General features: G+C 43.7%; 1 protein-coding gene and 1 pseudogene across 9 annotated transcripts in view; both read right to left on the reverse strand.

The window, feature by feature from the left end:
• LOC148037739 (uncharacterized) overlaps positions 1–20,601 on the reverse strand; it is a 132,891-nt gene that overhangs the window by 12,562 nt on the left and 99,728 nt on the right. For 7 of the 8 annotated variants that reach the window (XM_087676693.1, XM_087676697.1, XM_087676695.1 and 4 more), the window contains 2 exons: positions 1,296–1,399; positions 881–1,174 (listed from right to left, as the gene is read on the reverse strand). In XM_087676693.1, the coding sequence (XP_087532819.1) occupies positions 881–1,174; positions 1,296–1,399 (398 nt within the window). The remainder of the gene's footprint in view (positions 1–880; positions 1,175–1,295; positions 1,400–20,601) is intronic. The other variant, XM_087676699.1, reaches the window with a different exon arrangement.
• On the reverse strand, positions 7,802–8,995 carry LOC148037740 (uncharacterized; annotated as a pseudogene). The gene is made up of 3 exons (XR_015690692.1): positions 8,945–8,995; positions 8,248–8,860; positions 7,802–8,109 (listed from the first exon to the last, which is right to left on the reverse strand). The product of XR_015690692.1 is annotated as an uncharacterized LOC148037740 (transcript).

Raw genomic sequence — 20,601 nt, forward strand, 5'->3', positions numbered from 1 at the left:
GCAGCCATTGATGCTCTAGCAGTCCTCTCCCTATCTAGGAGACCCTACCTCCTCATAGACTCCTTGAAGAAGAATTCATCTCCTATAGGCTCTCATTCCAAGTCTCTAGCTGTCCTTCCGACTAAGAAGGGTCTAGATCTCCAAATCCATGAGGCCAACTCTCTAAGGTCATCATCATAGAACACATGCTCGGGAATCCTAACACCAAAGTGAGGTCTTCCAACTCTTTCAAAAAGAAGTAGCTGAATCAGTGAGTGATCCAAGAGGGTGATCCCGGATACGATGCTTACTAGACCGCCCCTGTCAAAAGCCTAGCTTTAGAGAACTTAGAAACCAAAGAAGAGGTCAGAGTACTGAGTTTTCTCAGCTATTGGCTGCTGCTGCTCAGGTTGAGACTTGAGAGTTCAGGGTGAATGCGAGTATGGCCTAGAACAAGGGTGCAGTTGGGTTGCAGAAACAAGGAGAAGATGGTGATGCCAAGTGTGAGGGCAGGAGAGGATGCTGAGTATGAGGACTGGAAGTAATGCAAGCAAGAAGATCCAAGCTTATGTCTTGAATCTGCCTGAACCATACCATCTTTGTTTTACTATGCCTTATCCAACATTTATTTGCATGAGAGACAAGCCTTAACAATCATCTTTTATTGCAAGAGAAACCTTAAGATGTCACATGAAATGGACTGTTGGCTGACCTTAGATATAACTGATTTACTATGCCCTTATTGCTGCATATGAGAATCACATTACAAAACAGTCATGATTATGTTATATTAGAAGGCATACAAACTACGAGACATATAAGGATACTAGGAAACACCTATAAATCTTGTGAAGAGGAAAAGTTATGTACTGCAAAAAGCAAGGAGGACCATTGAAACTACCTCTGTCTCTCCCAAGAGCGACAGGAGGAAGGAACTTTTTCCACTCCCTACAGCTCCTGTTATACCTATCAAATTTCCCTTTTGCACCGTCAAATTCACCCCTTTCAGAACAGGCTTAAGCTTTCTTATCGTTTCAACTGGAACTTTTCGAGCTTGGTCAGTCATCTCATAGCTGGCTGCTTCTGTAAAGGGGCTTTTCAAGTGCTCCAGATGTTCTTTGGCACTTGCTTCTGGAAGTGTCCAAGAAAACCATCCATCCACAACAATAACAGATGCTTCTGAGCCAGCTGACATCTGGAGAAAGCATGCCTCGAATTGAGAGGTTGGATAAACTTTCTTTTCTTGCTCTGAAAATCTCTGCTTCAGTTTTGACATTAATAAAATTCATTATGAAAGAGAGTGAAGGAGGTTAAACCTGGTTCTTCAAAGCTATTCTTGTACAGCTGCTGTCATTTGATGCCTTTAACAGTCTGTGTAGCCTTTGAACAGCTACCAGTGCCTCTGCTATGTATTGTACCCCTGTAATCACAAACCATCCATCTCAGAAGCTAGTAATGAATGAGCTCCATTATCCTTCCATAGGCTGATGAAGAACCTAAACATGTAGCTGATGTCAAATTACAACTATGCAATAAGGAAAACAAAGCATCCCGATCTGGATTACGATGATGCCAGTTGGCAGAATCACCACTTGTTGAACACCCCAAAAGAAACCATCTCAAGGAACATGGAGAAAATTTGTGGCCGTCTCTAATGGCAAGTTTCAACATGAAAATACCTCTCTCAAGCAGGATGATATTTATGATATGGGAATCCTGATGAGAAGTAGGGCCTGAAGCCAATCTCATAACTGAGAGGGGAAGTGCATCCAGTGATCCTGCCGAACAGTGCAGTCTCTAATTGCTCCAGTTCCATAGCTCTCACAGACCATCTACCCAACTTCCTTAACGACTTAAACATCATGGGATCCCCCAATGATTGCAGAAAGAGAAAATACCGTTCCTTGTCCACTTGCATCACTAGTCCTATGGGATAAAACTGCCAAGATCCCATCGCAACAAGGAATGGATGCACTGGGGGCTACGAATGCTGGAATGCTATTTCAAATGCATAGAAACTTCGAGTGTGTTTCTATGGGAAGCTACCCGCATGCTTAACAGCCATTCTCTATAAGGACATTCCTATCCCATTCCCTGTGTTGAAAAAGGACTGCAGGAAAATGGGCTGCACTAAGGCCCCAATGAGTTTTCTCCATTTTTCTTCTATGAATCATTTCACTTTGTTCCACACTGATTTTCCCTTTCTTCCACCTTGGTTTTGCTTCATATTGGGAAGTTTGTTCAATGCTTCGGTCTTGGGGTAAAAGAGGTAATCTTTGCTTGGCAATCCCTATTGGTTCATGTTTGGGCCCGAGGGGGGTTAAGCTAAAAAAGGTGCACTACACTGCATTAGCTCATTAAACAACCCCAAAACTCAAATGCACAAGAGTGCTTCAGCTGTCCCATAAGCAAACCCATACACTTTGGCTGGTTCCATGTCTATAAATAGAGTGTCCTAGGTCACTTGTGTCCTTTTGCTTCCCCAATCTCTCCAATCTGCCCATCACCACCAACTGCTGATGTGACCATCTGAAGGCTGGCCACAACTGCACTTGGTTTGAGCTGTTGACGCCATCACTCCATCCCACTTTGTCACTGCTCCAGCCCTTGTCAAAGGATGTCCAGTTATCACCCTAATCAACACAACCTAGTGGACTGCTGTGTTTACATCAAATGCACAAGAGTGCTTCAAGTGTCCCATAAGCAAACCCACACAGTTTGGTTGGTTCCATCTCTATAAATAGAAAGCGTGCCAGGTCACTTGTACCCTTTTTCATCCCCAGTCTCTCTAATCTGCCCATCATGGCTGTGACCATCTGAAGGCTGCCCAAACCTGCGTTTGGTCCAAGCTATTGTTGCCCTCACTCCATCCATGAGGGCAAGCCACCTTGCTGCTGTTCATCACCTGAAGGTCTTCTACACTTCTGCTGCAGGCCGTCCAACCTGCTGCCGTGCACTGCTGCCTATAGTCATCAGTCATATAGGCTGTGCTTTACAGTTTACAGCACTCCCTCACTCATCACCTAGCTGCTAATCTGATCCAGTGACTGCTCATCAGGCCACCTTGAGCGCCGCATCATCATCCATACAATCAATTGCTGCATTTTCAAGCTTTTCAGCACTCTCCTACTTCATCCTGATCTGTGTTTGCATCTACAATAGGTTGTTTTTGGGTTTCAGCACTTTTCTCTACATCCTCCTCTGCTTAGACTGGTGGTTATTGCAATCAAGATCCAACTCAACACCTCCCTCGACCAACTCCTATTACCATATTTCAGTTGTGATGTACATGAATGCACTTAAGGACCGTCGGGGCAATATTTTCCCTCTTTAGGAGGTTTTTCGTCCCCACACCTATATATATACCTATTCACTTTAAGGCATACTTAGTCTTGTAAATCTTCTCTATTGATACCTCTCAATACACTTTGCGTTGTGCTCTCTCAAGCTGCTTCTTCTCTAACATGCGTGCATGCATTCCTACAACCCTAAATCCAACAATTGGTATCATATTAGGCTTCAACCTCTTAGGCATTCAACACCCTCTACTTGATTTCCTTAGATTAGGACGAGGTTTGATGAGCGTTCGCAGGCTGACAAATATTATGTTGTTAGATTTTTTTCTATTCGGATCCATTTCAGCCATTGTTTCCACTAATACTAGTACAACACAGGCTATTTCGTCTTATGTGAAAAACTTTTGAGAGCAATCAATTCTGCATATAAGATCCCTTATAGTCTCCTTTGTATCATGATTCATGCTACATAGCACACGTAGTTTGGTGCATATTTTCCTCTATATAGCCAAAGTTTGCATCGACTACAATCAATTTCCATAATTAGCAACAATGATATATTTCAAATGTTGGTTGTTAAGGACAAGTTGAATAGAACCGATTGCCCATTATGGGCTTATATGATGCATCATGTATTGGTTGCAAAGGGGCTTTTAAATATTATGTATGAAATTCAAAGACATCCTAGTGGTAGTTTCAAAAGCTACAAATGTCACAAAAAGAATAGAAACATGTGTATTAAGAATATTAATGGTCTCGATTCTACTCCAACTAATGCCAAAGCACCACCACCACCTACTTCTAAGAAAATTTGTTGGGATGGCAAAGATGCAGAGGCTCATGCTTTGATTCCATCATCTGTTAAAAACCCACATAGTCGCTCCTATAAGACAACTAAGGGTGCTTGGGATACACTTGTATGTTCGTATCAAGGAAGAAACAAGGCCCATGTTGCTTTCCTGTATAAGAAGTTAGATAGTGAGTATATGGGTGAAGGTGATGTTGAGAAACCCTTTACCCTTCACCTACAATTTGCGTTTTTGCGTTGCGTTTAGGGTTTGCAGCCCCAAAAAGGGGCGCCATCCTAGATTGACTGAGCCTATTTATAGGCCACTCTCTCATTCATTCCTTACGGCTGATTCATTCAGTCTGTCACCTCTTCTCTCTAGCCTCTCCACTGCCCTCACACCCCTTTAGGAGGACATTGCGGTTCGTGGTTTGTGGCTGTCTTCATCATCTTCCTTGTGCTACGGCACCCTTGTTCCCTTGTATCACATTCACTCCATGATTCAGGTCTTCATCATTCCATTCATTAGAGTTTCTTCTCTCTTCTCTTCTCTTCTCCATGTTTGCCGAGTTCACTCCGTGTTCCTCCCCGCAAACCCTACTGTCTCGTTGGTACGTCATCTTGTGACATGGTATCAGAGCTGGATCTGCTCAAACAACGGCAAAAAGATCCTCCACTCTAGTGAAGGCAAAGACCAGTGGTGGGTTCGGCATCCACTTCTCTTCTTCTTCCGTTGCATCAAAATCTCGTTTTTGCAGATTTCAGGTGTTTCAGCTTGCTGCCCACACCCCATTCGCGGAGGACATCTCAGCCAAAGCTGTCCATTGCTGTCTCCATCAGTTGGCACCTTATTTCCAGCCCTTTTCACACAGTTTGGAGCTGATTCTAGCCAGGCGACTGCTATTCCTGTGTAGACCTGCTACCGTACAGCCTGCCACGTCATCACAATCCTGTTGCCTACGTTTTTAGTCTTTCTCTCTCCTACTACCTGCGTTTTTAGTCTTTCTCCTGCAAGCTATTCTCCCTCCGTTTTTAGTCTTTCTCTCTCCTCACCTATGTTTTTCTACTGGTTGCAACCTCTTATTGCTAGTCACATCCTCCTCCCACTAGCAGCTCACTTCCATTCGGATCCAGTGGCTACCACGGCCCGCGGTTCTACAATCCACTCCATCGAGAGACAGTGATTGTTTGATACCGTCTCCTCCTCAGTCCGCTCCTTCGAGAGACTGGCTGCTCGACTCCTTTCTCTTCTTCGGCTACCCAATCTACTCCACTGAGAGACAACGGCTGTTGCCCACCTCTTACTCATTCTGAGCCCCACCCTTCCCCACCCTCGACTACTCAGATTCGAGTGGCTATCTCTAGGAGCTCTTAGGCACCCCAAATAACTTCTTCGGCACGACCAGCGGTCCTTTCTTCGTCATCAGACATTTTGGAGTTCGTAATCCATGAGTTTTTGGATTCCCTATCTACTTCAAAGGGGGATTCAAGGGGGAATGTTCTTTCTTTGCCCTCAGAGGGGGCATCTACTTCTTCTTCGACTTCAGCAGGGGCCCCTCCACCTCCCACCTCAGAGGGGGAACCTACTCCACAGGAAGTTCTTCACCCATCCTCTACTTTCTTGGGGTGGCTGTCTTCAACTAGTCGTCTCTTCTACTGATATCCAGGATCTAGAGGGTCTATCTAGATTAGGGCCCTTGGGTCTTCAGCAGTGACTTGGTGGCTAGGCCTTCGTATTCCTTCCAGCATGGAGTCACGGAGCTAGTGGCTTCTCTCCCGGGGTTGAGTTTCAAGTTCTACAGCTCATCCTGTCTCCTGATTATCTTCAAAGGTCTCCTTTCAGGTGGTATTCTCAGATTACAAGGTGGATCTTCTTCATCCCTCGGTCAGCATGGAGCCACCTCGCGAGACCAAGTACAGGCATATCCTTATGGTTCTCGGCACCACACAAAGTCCGACATTCCTCCTATGCATTGCATGTTTTCATCATCTTTGTACTAAGGCGCTTGAGTAAGTGAACAATTTTCCCACGAGGGACACTGTCGAAGTGGCACCTGCTGCATAAGCATTGCATCTCCACCTCACTCTTCTCTTGTTCCCCTTTTTGGGCCTGAGAGGGTGTGTTGAGAAACCCTTCACCTACAGTTTGCGTTTTTGCATTTCTGCATTTTGCGTTTAGGGTTTGCAGCCCCAAAAAGGGGCGCCATCCTAGACTGACTGAGCCTATTTATAGGCCACTCTCTCATTCATTCCTTACGGCCAGTCCGTCACCTCTTCTCTCCAACCTCTCCACTCCCCTCACACCCCTTCTCAGGAGGACATTGCGGTTTGTGGTTCGTAGTTGTCTTCATCGTCTTCCTTGCGCTATGGCATCCTTGTTCCCTTGTATCACATTCACTCCATGATTCAGGTTTTCATCATTCCATTCATTAGAGTTTCTTCTCTCTTCTCTTCTCTTCTCCATGTTTTCCGAGTTCACTCCGTGTTCCTCCCCCATGGTTGTCACGTCCGATGGCGTCCGATAAGTATAGTCAGATGGTAGTACGGTACTAATCGGACTAATAAATCTTTGACCTACATCCGATGTTATGTCCGATGAAATAAAAAATACATATAAGTCTATGCTTAATGTTTGGACTTACAAGTTAAAACGTAAACTTAGAGATTCAAGCCAAAAGTGCACAAGAGAGTTGAAACAAGACTCGAGAGTGTACTATGTAAAATGAATAATGAAACCAACAACTTTATTATGAGCCAGATGTGCAATCTCATACAAAAAGTGTACAAAAATGGATCCAGATAAAAGCCATCATCCATGGCTCAATCGGAATTAAGATACATGATTACTCTAGGTGCTCATATCACTCTCGGCATCGAAGGTGAAAGCATCCTCGTCACCGCTTAAGGAGCCATCACCCTCCTCAACAAAATCACCCTCACTAATGACATTGCCCTCGTTATCATACTCGGGCTCTCTAAGCTCTAGGTGAGAGGCAGTGAAAGGTATGTCCTCCTGGGCCGAACTAGGAGTACTTCTCGAGCCACTCCCACGCCTCGTGTAGCATCTAAGAGCCCCATAAGCATCACGGGCAGCCGATGTCGATGCCGAAGTAGAAGTTCCATTGCTACCGGCGCGAGGGTGAATAACAACATGGACACGCCGTGCACGAGTGTGAGAGACCCGCCGGTCTATCTCCTCGAGCTCCAAATAAAGCTCCCTAAAGATTTGCTCCTCCTCCAAGTCTCTCTCGCGAGTCACGCTTTTAAGTGTACTAGCGAAGAGCTTGAGTGAATCCACATTTATCTATACATTTAAAGAATGAAGAACTTAGATTAAACAAGTGAAAATTCTTTAAATATATTTCATAATCTATGAATAAAGTTATGAACTAAAAAGTATAAAAATTAGCTATATGATACTTGTCTTGCCATAGACATCTCATGCATATTGCGTAGCATGCGTAAATTGGAGCGACAATAAATTAGTCGTACTAATTGTCGTGTGCTAAGCTTTTTACGAATTTTGGTGTACACGAGGGAATAGGCAGACCAATTCCTCTCACATGCACCCGAGGAACAATCCTAAACCATGTGAAGAAAAAGTAAGTTTAAACTTTAAGTTTGCAAGTTGTAAGTTGTAACTAGAATTAAATGAAAAAAAAGAAGAGATTTTCAAACCTGTGCAAGAATACGTTAAGGCCACTCTTTGGAGGTGAGGCAATTGATAGCCAAATGACTCCTACCAAAAAAGGGGCTTCAACAACAATTCCCGCTTCCAACAAATGGTAGATGCGAAAGCGGTGCCCCTTTGATCGCTATAATTAATGAGCTCCTGGAGGAAGGCACCATGGTGCTCTTCCGCCAAAGCCTTTGGAAGAAAGTCATCACGATCGGCAAGGACATTGGCATCCATGAAAAGAGATGGTTTTTTTAAGGCAGGATGTAAGAGTGCCGCAAACCCATGTATGGGTCGCTTCATCCACTCCCATCTTTTCTTTGTCAAAAAGAGAATGTCATCTCTTTTAGGGGGTGGTATCCAAGATATCACTACAGTAGGTATAAGATTATAGAGATTTAGAGGGAGATTTAGAGGTGAAATTTGAAAAGAAATGCGAGACAATATGAAATATAGATTCTAAAACTAAAAAGAAGCATGAATCATTAAAAATAAATAAAAATAAAAACAATACCATGAAAAAGAGGCCTCCCCATCCAAGATGGTCGATGATTATATCTCCTCCATCGCATCTGCCATAAGATGATAGAGGAGGCCAATAATAGCCTGCTCCATGTCCGTCATGCGAAGCACCTTGTAGATGGGAGTGACGGCAATGATAATGCCTCTCACATCCATCCGAAATTCCTCCTTTAAGCAAAGCCTTTGAACGGCCTTTGCTTCCACTTGGCTTGATGTGGACTCCCCTTCAACCCATTCCTTAAACTCATCTGACACAATTGTTTTTTGTAGCTTGTTGTGAACGTCATAGAGACGCTCGAGGAGAAACCACATGGCCACAAACCAAGTCTTCGAGGGCTTCTTTAACTCCAAGTCCGAGTATGAGCGATATATCGCAAGAACTCGGACCTTGGAGTTGACAAAGCCAACGATTGTGCAAGCATCGTTGACAATCCTCGCCACCCACTCCAACTTGCCTATATCTTCCATAAGAAGATCTAGACAATGTGTAGCGTATGGTGTCCATACTATGGACAGAAACTTGGCCTCAAGTTTCCGCCCCATAGATGCACAATTCGAGGCATTGTCCGTGACAACTTGCACCACATTTTGTGGCCCAACCTACAAGATTATACACAATGAAATTAGAATAAATTTGAAAGGTTAAAAGAAGAGATTACAAAATAATGGATTTAGAAGTATTACCTCAATGATGGCTTGCCGTATGTGTCAATACATGAACGAGCCCGTGGTTCACCTTCCCCTTGTGCCTGCATTCACTGCTCGTAGGAAGTATATCCCAAGTGGGCAAGAAGAACAATCTCAACAAAATGAGAATTAAACCTTTTGCAAATATTGTAAGGCAAAAGATCATGTCATTAAGGATTATCCTAAATTGGCTGCAAAAGAGGCTAAGAAGAAATAGGCTAGTTACAGCTATTGTAGATGTCTCTCCTTCTTCTATGCCAGAATATGCAAATATTGTGTATCATACAAAGTGGGCATGTGGTGCACAATGCAATTATGATCCCTTTTTACATGATTATTGCATGTCTGTAGTGGACTCAAATGTATGGTAATTTGGCAATGGTGCTAGAAAGCATACTACTTCTCTGCGTATTTTATTCACTTCCCTTGAGCGTACGCCTAAGGGTAGTACTATGACGTGTGCCAATAACTCCTCTTCTTCTTTCAAAGAGGTTGGAAATATTGTGATGATTGCTACTAATGGTACTACTTTCAACTTAAAAATTATTGGTATCTACCAAAGATCAAAAAGAATTTGTTGTCAGTTTCTACACTTACCAAGATTGGCTTCTTATGAAGACAGATGTATAGTTCATGATCTCTCTTACGGTACAATTATTGCATCTCATTCACTATGTCATGGGCTGTACAAGCTCAATAACGATGGGTAACTGTGTGGAAGCCATGACATATACACTCACTGATTTGTAAGCAATTTCAGATACAAAACTTTAGTTTGCACGTTTTGGTCATTTGAATTTTGCTAGTTTAATGCAACTACAAAAATCGAATATGGTTTCTTCATTGCCTATTCCCAACACACTTGAAAAATACATTTGTGAAGGTTGCATATCGGGTAAGATGTAACATGCTTCATTTCTAGAAGATAGTTATGCAAAAACCAACCCATTGTGACCACTTCTAGTTGTGAAGCTAGTACAAGGCAACTTTTACAGATATGGTTGAGTGTATTTGGCTCAAAGGCCTTTTGGGTAATTTAGGTATTGGACAATCATCTACCACCATGATCTTCATTGACAGTCAGAGAGCATTAGCAATTGCACAGAATCCAATGTTCCATACACACACTAAGCATAGAGAGATGCATTATCATTATGTCAAGGAGAGACTCTCTACAAACCCTACTGTCTCTCTACACTATCGCTTATTTTGACATGGTATCAGAGCATACCTCTTATTTTTTGACATGGTATCAGCGTGCAAGAGCTCAGAGAGCTAAAGGCCCTATTCATCAGAGAAGGCAAAAACAGATTGCATGTTCAGCATCGTCTACTTATTTGCCCCTTCCTTTCCGTTGCATCACCAAGAGACAGAGATACCCTTCTCTTCCTCTCCCACCAACCGACCCTTTTACATGTTGACACTCTAGTGCTATGACTTCTCCACATGCAGATGGACAAACCACAAGGTGCTTCTCTTCTAGCATCACCAAAATGCCTGAGCTTGTGCCAACAATGCCTTATCTTCTGCAAATAGTTTGGATTCATCCTGCAATGAAGGACAATCAATAGCCTCTTTAACAAGCTCTGCCAAATCATAAGACTCTAGGATGGCAAGCATCATGACCCACCAAATGCGGTAATGCTCACCATCTAGCTTCTGATCTATAGAAAGAGTCGGTAGGACGGGCACCTTCCGATCCATGATCACTTGAAACTCTTTGTCGGCCTTAGAAGACATCTTCACCTGCTCCTATGCCTGCAAAAACACAAAAGCAACCCCCTCTAGCTGTAAAATTCAGCTTACTAGGGCTCTTCTCTGATCATCTCGCTCCTCCTTCACCTACCAGAGGTGATGAAAAGGTAAAATCTGTTAGTTGAAGGCTCAAAACATAGCCTTCCCCCTCCTCCAACAGGAAAAATCCATAGCACAATCAGCAACTTCCCTCCTTTCCTGCATGCCCACCCTCCCCTCAACCTTGTTTCGATGCGCAATCCTCCCACTCGCCCTCGAACGCAGTCTTGTGTCATATTGAAATCTCCTCTTAAAGTCTGCAAAATCAGCATTTGTTCTGCTCTGATACCATGTCAAAGTGCAGTGATGCACAAGCGTACGACCAAGACAGAGATAGAGTGAAACATGGAGAGCAGAGAGAGAGAGAAAGAGATAGAACACAAAAGATCTACAATATGAAGAATGCTAAATAAGGAATGCAGATCTGTACATGGGCGCAGTGCGTATGTCTGCGTATCTCCACCTGTTGTACACCTCGAAGTCCACTGCAATCTCCATGATCTTAGACTGGAAATCTGCGATCAGAAGTGACTGTGTGTGCAGGTAGGCAGATATAAATATGCACAAAATATGGTACAGGTCGGCTGCATTATATGCAATGGACTATGTAGAAATATGGCCAACTGCAGGGAAAACCTGTCTGATTGCTGACATGGCAATCCTGCACCTGTTCGACTACTCACACACGTCCAAACCTGTCCTGCACTGCCATGTGGCACTCCAGTGATGACTGTACAACCTGTACAAACTGCCATGTGGCACATACAACATACAACCTCTGACAAACCGCTCTTGAATGCCCGTCTAATAGGAAAATGCATGAACACTACCTGATCTAACACATGCTTATCTAGGGATGACCATATCTCTAACACCATCATGAGCATCTACGATATCTTGCGTAAAAGAGGGAGTAAAATCAAAAGATTGAGAAGTAGTAGCATGCGCACTTGACATGGGAGTGACTAGAGGTGGAGCAAAAAATGGTTTATACTACATGCCAGTTTGCACATAAGGATGATCAGTCCTTTGAGAAACTTCCGTCCTTCATGCAAAATTATTAGACCGGGGCACCGAATCTAAAGAGGAAAACTCAGATTTACCTTCAATCTGCTGTTGAGCTCAATATGTGAGAATGAGGTCATATTTGGCTCCTGCAATCTCGTGGTCTCTGGATTCCATGGTTGTCAGAAGTCTCTTCAACCATGTCGGATGGAGGAGCAAGCTTTGAAGCCCACTCCGTCACATGTCTCAATGTGCTAGGCTCAGGAGCATCGTGATGATGTGGTGAATTTGTGTTCGAAATCATTTTTCCCTCCTCCTGTTCTTGCTTCTTGCAAAGGGCTTTCAAATCAAAGGCCGAGGTTTCGTGGAAGAGAACCTTGCCCTAATAGCATGTGAAGAAATACCCTAATGCAGAAACATAAACTAAAGCATACAACAAAGCATAAACTCAGAAGACCACAATTAGGGTTAGGGTAACTCAGAGACAATGAACACAGTGATATCAGAATGAATAACTAATGACTGAATATACAATGCTCATGCAACAAACAAACCATGCAAGAATGAAAACTATACCCTGAACTCTCGTGTCTCAAGGACCGAGGTAGAGGTGCTAGACGGGAGAGAGTGTCATACTCCTAACGGATCCTGAAATGCAACAAAGGCAGCCTCAAGAGTTGAACACCAGCAAATGCAGCCAAGGAGGCCGGATCTGATGCAGATAGGCAATAGATGAGAGAGGAATTTGCAAACGCAAATACTCAAAGGGTGGGCAGCAGTAATAAGGAGCAAATGAAGCTGTGTGGACTATGCAAAGTGCTGGGTGTAGCTAGAAAAACCAAACGCAAGTGTAGGAGCAGTCGCCAAGCAATTTGGAGCAATAAACACAAAGTGTGCAGCCGCCAGACAGCAAATGCAGCCTTTTGAAAGGTGGGCAAAAACTAGCAACAGCACCTAGGGGTGATTACTGCAAAGGCACGGCTGGAAACAAACACCTGATGGATGTAAATAGTAATCGGCAGCTTTGACTGAGATGTCCTCCATGAATGGGGTGTGGGCAGCCAAGCTAGAGGGCCAAAAACCTACAAAGTTTGCCTATTTATAAAAAGTTTCGAGACCTTGTACTGCGCACCATTTAAAAACTCTCTAGAACCGTGCACCATTTTAGGGTTTTAATTAATTACACAATTTTGGGGTTGTTTAAGTGGCTAATTCAACATGTAATGCTTATGTTCGCTCAACACTCCCCACTCCCACTAGAGTCATCTCAACAATTGGCATTACGAAGATACTGAGTGTTGGTATGCTCAGACAAATGCATGGTTATGGCTATATGGATTACACATGGATTACCTTCCACCCCTACAATACAACTTGGATTTCCCTCAACTGGAGCTCAACCGAGAGGAGTTGAACCACATCATCATGATGGATACTATTCAACTACACCCAACCAAGACATGGGTTACACCTACTGAGGATCTAGGGACAAATGGCTTTCTATCGAAAGCATCTTCTACACATCTCCCAATGGCTTTGTTATCCGTTCGTGATACATGAATGTACACTTGTCTCATGGTGTATGATGCACCATTTGACAGCTCTGTACATTCTCACACCAATGAACGTGCTTGGACACTCTTCAAATGATTGGTATGCGAAAAGAAGCGGGAATACTTGAAAAGTATAAAAACAGAAATGTATTCCATGTCCTTTGGACAAGACAGCAAGAGAGCATGGAAAGGATGCATGAGAGCCAACCATCTATATAGATTACTAGACTGGATGATTGGCATGAATATGCTTGCACACTTTATGATGTTCCTAGCCAATAGCCTATGCTACTCCCCTCAATCTCAAGACCAACAAATTGTAGATTTTTCACAGAAAAAAAGTGAGGAATGCCGTATGGAAACTAAAAAATGGGAAAGCCCAAGATCATGATGGTTTAGTGGCATAACACTTCACGCATGCTTGTGATATCTTGGCACCAGTGCTGGCTTGCATCTTTAATAGAGCAATCTGTGAAGGATTTCCAACCAGTTGGTCAGACCATACTATTGTGCTGCTCTTTAAGAGTGGAGACCTCGCACTACTTAGAAACTATCGAACCATCATGATTGGACACATGTTGTCCAAAATATATGGCTCTATTGTGGAACAAGCATTGAGTGATTGGGTCAAGATGCATGGCTTGAGATCAAAAGGCTAGGATGGCTTCAGAAGGGGATATACAACTCTAGACCATATCTTTACATTGAGGGCAATCATCGAAGAAGGCAAGGTATTCAAGAAAAAGATCTATTGTTGTTTTGTGGACTTTCGCAAGGCCTTTGACACAATGCCACATGGCTCATAAGAAGAATGCAAGACACTGATGTGCCCATAGAGATACAATGGAGTATCTATGCCTTGTATGAGACAGTGACACAGACAGCTGAGGGCATCTCAGATATAGTCAATAGCACCATTGGGCTGAAACAAGACTGCCCACTTGGACCAACACTATTTGGGCTGAACATAGATGAAATTTCAGAATATGTGGATAGAAATAGTGGGGCCAAAAGCTAGAGTGTTGATACCATTACTGCTTTATGCAGACAATATTGTACTGGCATCTAACTCACCTAAGGGACTAAATAGACACTTGGTTCCTTTATCAGCTTTCTGTAGAGATAGAGACCTTAAGGTGAACCTTGGGAAAACTAAAGTTATGGTATTTAACACTTCAGCTACTTGGGTGACGAGAGCTGAGCACCAGTTTGCTTTTGATGGAGAGCCAGTGGAGATGGTCAGGCAATATGTTTATTTGGGGGTCACATTGAAGGGACCACAATTCTCTTGGAGAGAGACATCAGAGGCTCGTTTGACAAAACCATATGTAGCCTTAGGTGCATCCTATTTACGGTCTGAGTCTCTTCAACACGAGGAGACGGCCTTTAGGAGACCAAGATGGACGAGAGAAGGAATACTATGACGAGTGGGAGCATACGGAAACACCATTGGTCATGATGATCTCGCATATGATACAAGCGAAGAGCTCAACCCCACATGAGATTATCAGAGCTGAGTTGGGAGCATCACCCATGGTGGTTGAGGCCTTGGTCCAGGCAGTGACTTTCATACATAGACTATGGGAGTTCCCCCAAGATAGATACCCACAACTAGCCCTAGCCTCTTGTAGACAGCTAGCAACAAATGGTGATAGACATTGTTGGTATGCTCAAATGAGTACATGGATGAGTTTCCGAGGGCTACAGATTGACAAACTACCCCCCTTTGACTACAGCCTAGATTGCCCTACACTTGCGATCAGAGCTGAACCATGTGATCAAAGCAGGCATACTGAGGGTTAGATATGGAGAAGACTTGGATCTAACCCCCCTCATCCCTTGGCACAAGGATGACACACTACTAGACCCACTTCCTTTAAGTATCTGAGGATGGTTTCATCACCCAACCCAGTTACATGGTTACATAGCTGCCTCATGGATTGTGCACAATTATTGGTCACATCCACATCTCATCCCACCACCTGAGGATTGAGACAAGCAGATGGGAGGGCATACACACAAAGGAATGCATATGCCCACTATGCAACAGAGAGCCAGAGACAAAGGAACACTACATCTACTAATGCACAGTATATTATGATATATGAGACAAATACCACTATCTATTTCAAGAGGATTTTGGACCCTTGAGACAAATCATACAGTTTGAGGATCGAAGATGCTTGGGTTTCTTCCTCTTGGAGCTCCAGATGCGCAAAGCAACTACTCTACGGGGTAGGAGGCCCCCATAGCTCGGCTCACATCGATAGAGAGGGGTCACTAACTTTTTCACTGCTACACAATCTAGTATGGCACATACCACTTCTACTGCCACATAGCCTACGGGAGTACATCATCATTGGACCTCATCTTCTATAGGTGTCCCTCTAGATAGAGCAGTGGCACTCAGCCGGTCTAGGTGCCCATGTTCGTGCAACGAGACCTAGACATCCACACCACAGACAAATTAGAGCGATCATTAAGCACCACAAGAGACAAATGCCGAGACGCCTCAGCCATGCATAGATACATCTCCTTAGAGGACTGATATCTCATTGATGGAGTGTATTGCTCTGGTCTCATAGGCCACATTGGCCTTTTAGAGATGTTAACTCTTTTTTTTCGTAAAGATAATTGAATTAAGTAGTAAATATTTACATCAAACTATCAAGTCAACATTCTCTCTGTATCTCTTACTTTCTATTACATTAGACCATCAAGTCAGCATACTCTGTCTCTCTCACTCTCTCTCTGTCTAATATTTACATGAGGCTTGCAGGCTCTCAGAACAACCAGAACAACCTATTACATGAACAGTACTAATAAATCACACAGAAGAATATAGCTAGAGTAGAGCGAACAATCGTCAGCCATGGAGCAGCAATATCCAGAAGAACTAGGTCAGCTGACATCATAGACAAGATTTGCCATAACACTAATCCACGCACACGGGCCACATGCCCATGGATGCCTGATGCTCAATAAAAAATAAAGGCATTGCGAGTATGCCATATATGCCACAAGGTTGTCCATCCAAGGAAATGGAATAGGCAAGAACAATCTCAACGCAAAGAGGGCATAGAGGACATATTTCCCATAATCCACGAACGAACTGGTATGCGGTGCTGAGTTACCGAGGACCACACACGGAAAATGAAATTCCAGATCTGTCGAGCAACAGGGCAAGACACAAAGAGGTGAAGCAATGTCTCATCACATGTAGTACAAAAAACACAACAACCTGCAGAGATCTTTCGGGCATGGACCACTTCTCCCACATAAATGCATCATCTGCCAAAGATTGGCCCACAAGTTGGTCACCGTCGAGAAGAGTTAAGCCAACTATCTCACCTTGAGCTGCCAACTTATCCAATAATGAGAGCATGGGGTGAGTTACCAAAGCAAACAGCAAAGGGGTGAGAGGATAGCCTTGCCGAAGAGACCGATATAAGGCAATTTCCTCCGTAATCCCTCCATTAAGAGCAATACGAGCCACAACACCCTGACGGATGGTATCGACCAGAGAAATCGTACGGGGCCCAAAACCCATTCTAGACATTAATTGCTATAAGAAAGACCGGCTAACATGATCAAATGCCTTCTCAATATCTAGCTGAAGCATAACAACCTGCTGGCTAGAAGCTTTGGCATAATCAATTCCCAACTGAACATTCAAAATATTGTGCATTATATTCCGACCTTTAATGAAACCGTATTGGCGTGGATGAATGAGGTACGGAAATACTTTCTGCAATCTGTTGGCAATAATTTTGGAGAAGATTTTATATAATGATTCCATAACTGAAATGGGTCTCCACTGTTTCAAAGAGGTCGGAGAGGGAACCTTGGGCAACAACCTGATGACAGCAATCTTCCAATCAGAAGGCATCATACCAAAGTTCCACACCTGCTGACACAAGCGAGTTAATGGGTCTTTAAGCAGTTGCACATGGGCTAAAAACAGCTCATTAGGAAGCCCATCCCAGCGTGGACTTTTCCTTCGAGGCAAGTGAGATAGCACTTCTTCCATTTCGTCTTCAGAAATATTAGCCTCCATTAAATTCCCCCATTCTAGTTTGACATGATTACTAACCAGGTCACAAATATATGTTCGAGCAGAGAGAACAGCTTCGGAAAGAATCTCTTGTGGTCCTGACAAGGCCCTATAAAAGTCAACAGTCATCCAAATAATGGAGGCAAGATCAGTTACCATATCATCTTGCCCATCCTTTAAGCGCACAATATTTTCCTGAGCATATTTCTAATGCAGACGAGCGAATCATTGATGAGTTTGACAGTTGTTATCATGTAAAGCTTTGGCTCTGGCCAAGAGTTTGTATTTTGCATATTCCTCTTCTTGAAGAGATTGGACCCTGCCTTTCAGCCATTCAATGCATGTGAGGAAGTCATCATTGGAATCCTCAATTTGACACATAGACAAGGAATGAGCTAATAAAGATTGAGCATGCTGCAATTCAGCTCGAAACGAGAAAGCATGTTGAATATCATATTATCGGGATAACGCTCACGCATTATCCCTAAAAACCGCCCATGCTTCCATCCCTCTAGATAGGACTTCGAGCTAAAAGAAGCTATCAGTTGCTGAACACCTTCCAAAAACTGATTTTGCTGCAAAAAAGATTGATTAAAGTAAAGAAGCAAATGGGCAAGGAGAGCCTTAAATGCATGAACAGGTCTGTGGAACATTTCTAGGACCAAAGGGTAATGATTTGACAAAACATGTTATCTTTCCACCCACATATCAATGACTACAAGAAGAAAAGAGTCACTTTAGCAGATGTAGATCCTATCCAGTCTGGCCCAAGTATTTGGATGCTGAAAAGAACCATAAGTATATCCGACTTGTGATGGATACATCCAAGACCACATGTCCTATTTCAAAGATGCCACTCTACGAGCATCCCAAGCCTGTCACTCAGGACCATCACCAAATGTAGAGAGGTCACCCGATCTACAAAAACATAGGCATTAAAATCACTCATAACAAAGCCTTGACGAGCCATGGCAAGACAGTGCAGGTCATCCCAAAGCTGACAACGTTCCCTTACATTAGAAGGAGCATACATGCCTACAATCCACAAAACCTCTCCCTCATAAATTATTTCAAGAACCAAAAATCGACCACGAGGATCCTAAGAGACCAACGATGGTTGTAGGGAGGATTTGATAGCCAATATAACTCCCGATCTGTGCGGAGGTCAACCACTAAGAAAAACTACATAATCCTTATATACATAAGAAGATCCAACCAAAGCGTGCTATTTATGCTCCACAGCACAGAAAACATCCCATTTTCCAGCTTGCACCACTTTCGACAACCGATACTGCTTGCTGCTTGAATAAATACCTTTCACATTCCATAGAGCAATTTTCATGATCAATCACAAATGGGAAAAACTACTGAACCGCCGCTTTCCCTTTCCCTTTCACATCAATAGACTTGGCAGCCTGGAATCTCTCCATTTCACCTCGAATAACATCAACAAGATCTCTGCAAACCCGCAATGGAAGCATGAGAAGGGAACTCTTGTTGCTGGGAGCGGAAAACATCCGAAGGAGGCACAAGCCTCCCACGCGCATCGAAGCGCAAAGCAGAATCAAAAGGCCTTTTATCTTCTACTGCAGGAGCACGCAAAGATTGAGGTTTCATATAAAACCCCCTACCTCAGCGTTGAAAGGTTTGAGTGATTGGGAGCAAGCGAGCACGCTTCCCACCACTGTGGGAAACATCCTTCTTGCCTTCATTACGACCATGTTGGGAAAGCTGCTCAAGATCAACTACGGGCTTCTGAATCGACTGCTGAGGGAGATGGTCTTGCATTTCCATATCTGGATCCATAGGGCATTGCCCTACCTCCATATGGTTGTCGCATTCCGAAATGAAATGGCCCAACGGGCCACATTTGAAATAGTGTCCTGCAAAAGTACCCCATTTCAACTCATACACCAATGTTTGTAACGCTGGAACCTCAAAACGAATCTTTGTCAAGCGAGGTTTCCCTGTATCCCAAAGCGTACATGCTATTTCAATTGCGGGAAGCCAGCCAAGGTTCCACCAAAACCTCCCCAATGGCTCTCAAAACCAGAGGGAGGAGTCTCTAGAGATGCGCAAGGAAATTTACCACCTCTACCCAAATTGGGCATGCCTGTCTTAGCATCTCCTAAAACTCAACCATGGGCCTCCAAGGGACCACATGAACTAGCTGCCCATCCATAAACAAAGGAATGCATTGCATAATAAGAGCCCGTACTTCCGCAGAATGAAAAAGAACCTCAAAGAACCGCTTCGGGACATCATAAATCTCTTCAACGAGGGGAATCTACATACGCCCTGAAACATCTTCTGAGCACTGTTCAAAACTGACAAGCATGGACTGCAGCCAAGCACAAATTCTAGTGATCAAAGGAGTCCTTCCAATAGAATAAAATATGGCTGCCCTCTCATGGAAAGCAACTATCTGTTGTAAGACCAAGTCAGTTCCCATGACTGCAACTACTTGATCCCCATCCGGTAATGCGTTAGCTTTATCCTCATTACAATGGACATAATCCGACATAAGATGATTGGCAGTGGCCAGCATGAACTGTAAAGACCCATCGGGTTGTGAACACAAAACATGAACCTCTGGCAGAGGCAAATTCGGGCCTAAGACCGGTTCTTTGACCGACATCCTACGACATTTGCCCATCTCTTCACTATCTTGCAACAGCCCGAGTTCATCAGCCAACGAATCACCATCTGAGTTGGCCAAGTCTTTGTCATTCCCTTGCCCAATCTACTAATCGAGAAAGGCTATACCGATACCATTAGATTCCTGCATATTTGCCATAGCAGAACCAGATTCCGATCACAAAATTCTCTCTCTCTCTTTTTTTTTTCGTAAAAGTCTCTCTCTCTCTCTCTCTCTCTCTCTCTCTCTCTCTCTCTCTCTCTGTACAAGGGCAGGTCTGCTCTCTTTATCAGTGCACAGGGGCAGATTGCACATGGAATAGAAGAATGTCCGGACAACAGGCTCTGCTTGTCAGAAATCTTCAGCCCTGCTGACGCAAATCCGTCGTTTCTGTCTGAATATGGTGCAGCCGTTACCTGCCTGTATAAGGGCACTCAAAGGGTGCACTGAAGACTGCCCGGACAGGAAGTCTGTTTCTGCCTAGGGCAGAGCTGTCCCTTCTCCCTACGCAGCGTCTGTGAGAGACATTAACTCTCTCTCTCTCTCTCTCTCTCTCTCTCTCTCTCGTAAAGGTAATTGTATTAATTACGAAAAAAAGGTACAAGATTAC

The sequence above is a fragment of the Lygodium microphyllum genome, chromosome 4 (genome assembly GCF_053477565.2).
Source record: "Lygodium microphyllum isolate KBCC chromosome 4, Lygodium_microphyllum_v1.1.10, whole genome shotgun sequence".
Classification (NCBI taxonomy): domain Eukaryota; kingdom Viridiplantae; phylum Streptophyta; class Polypodiopsida; order Schizaeales; family Lygodiaceae; genus Lygodium; species Lygodium microphyllum.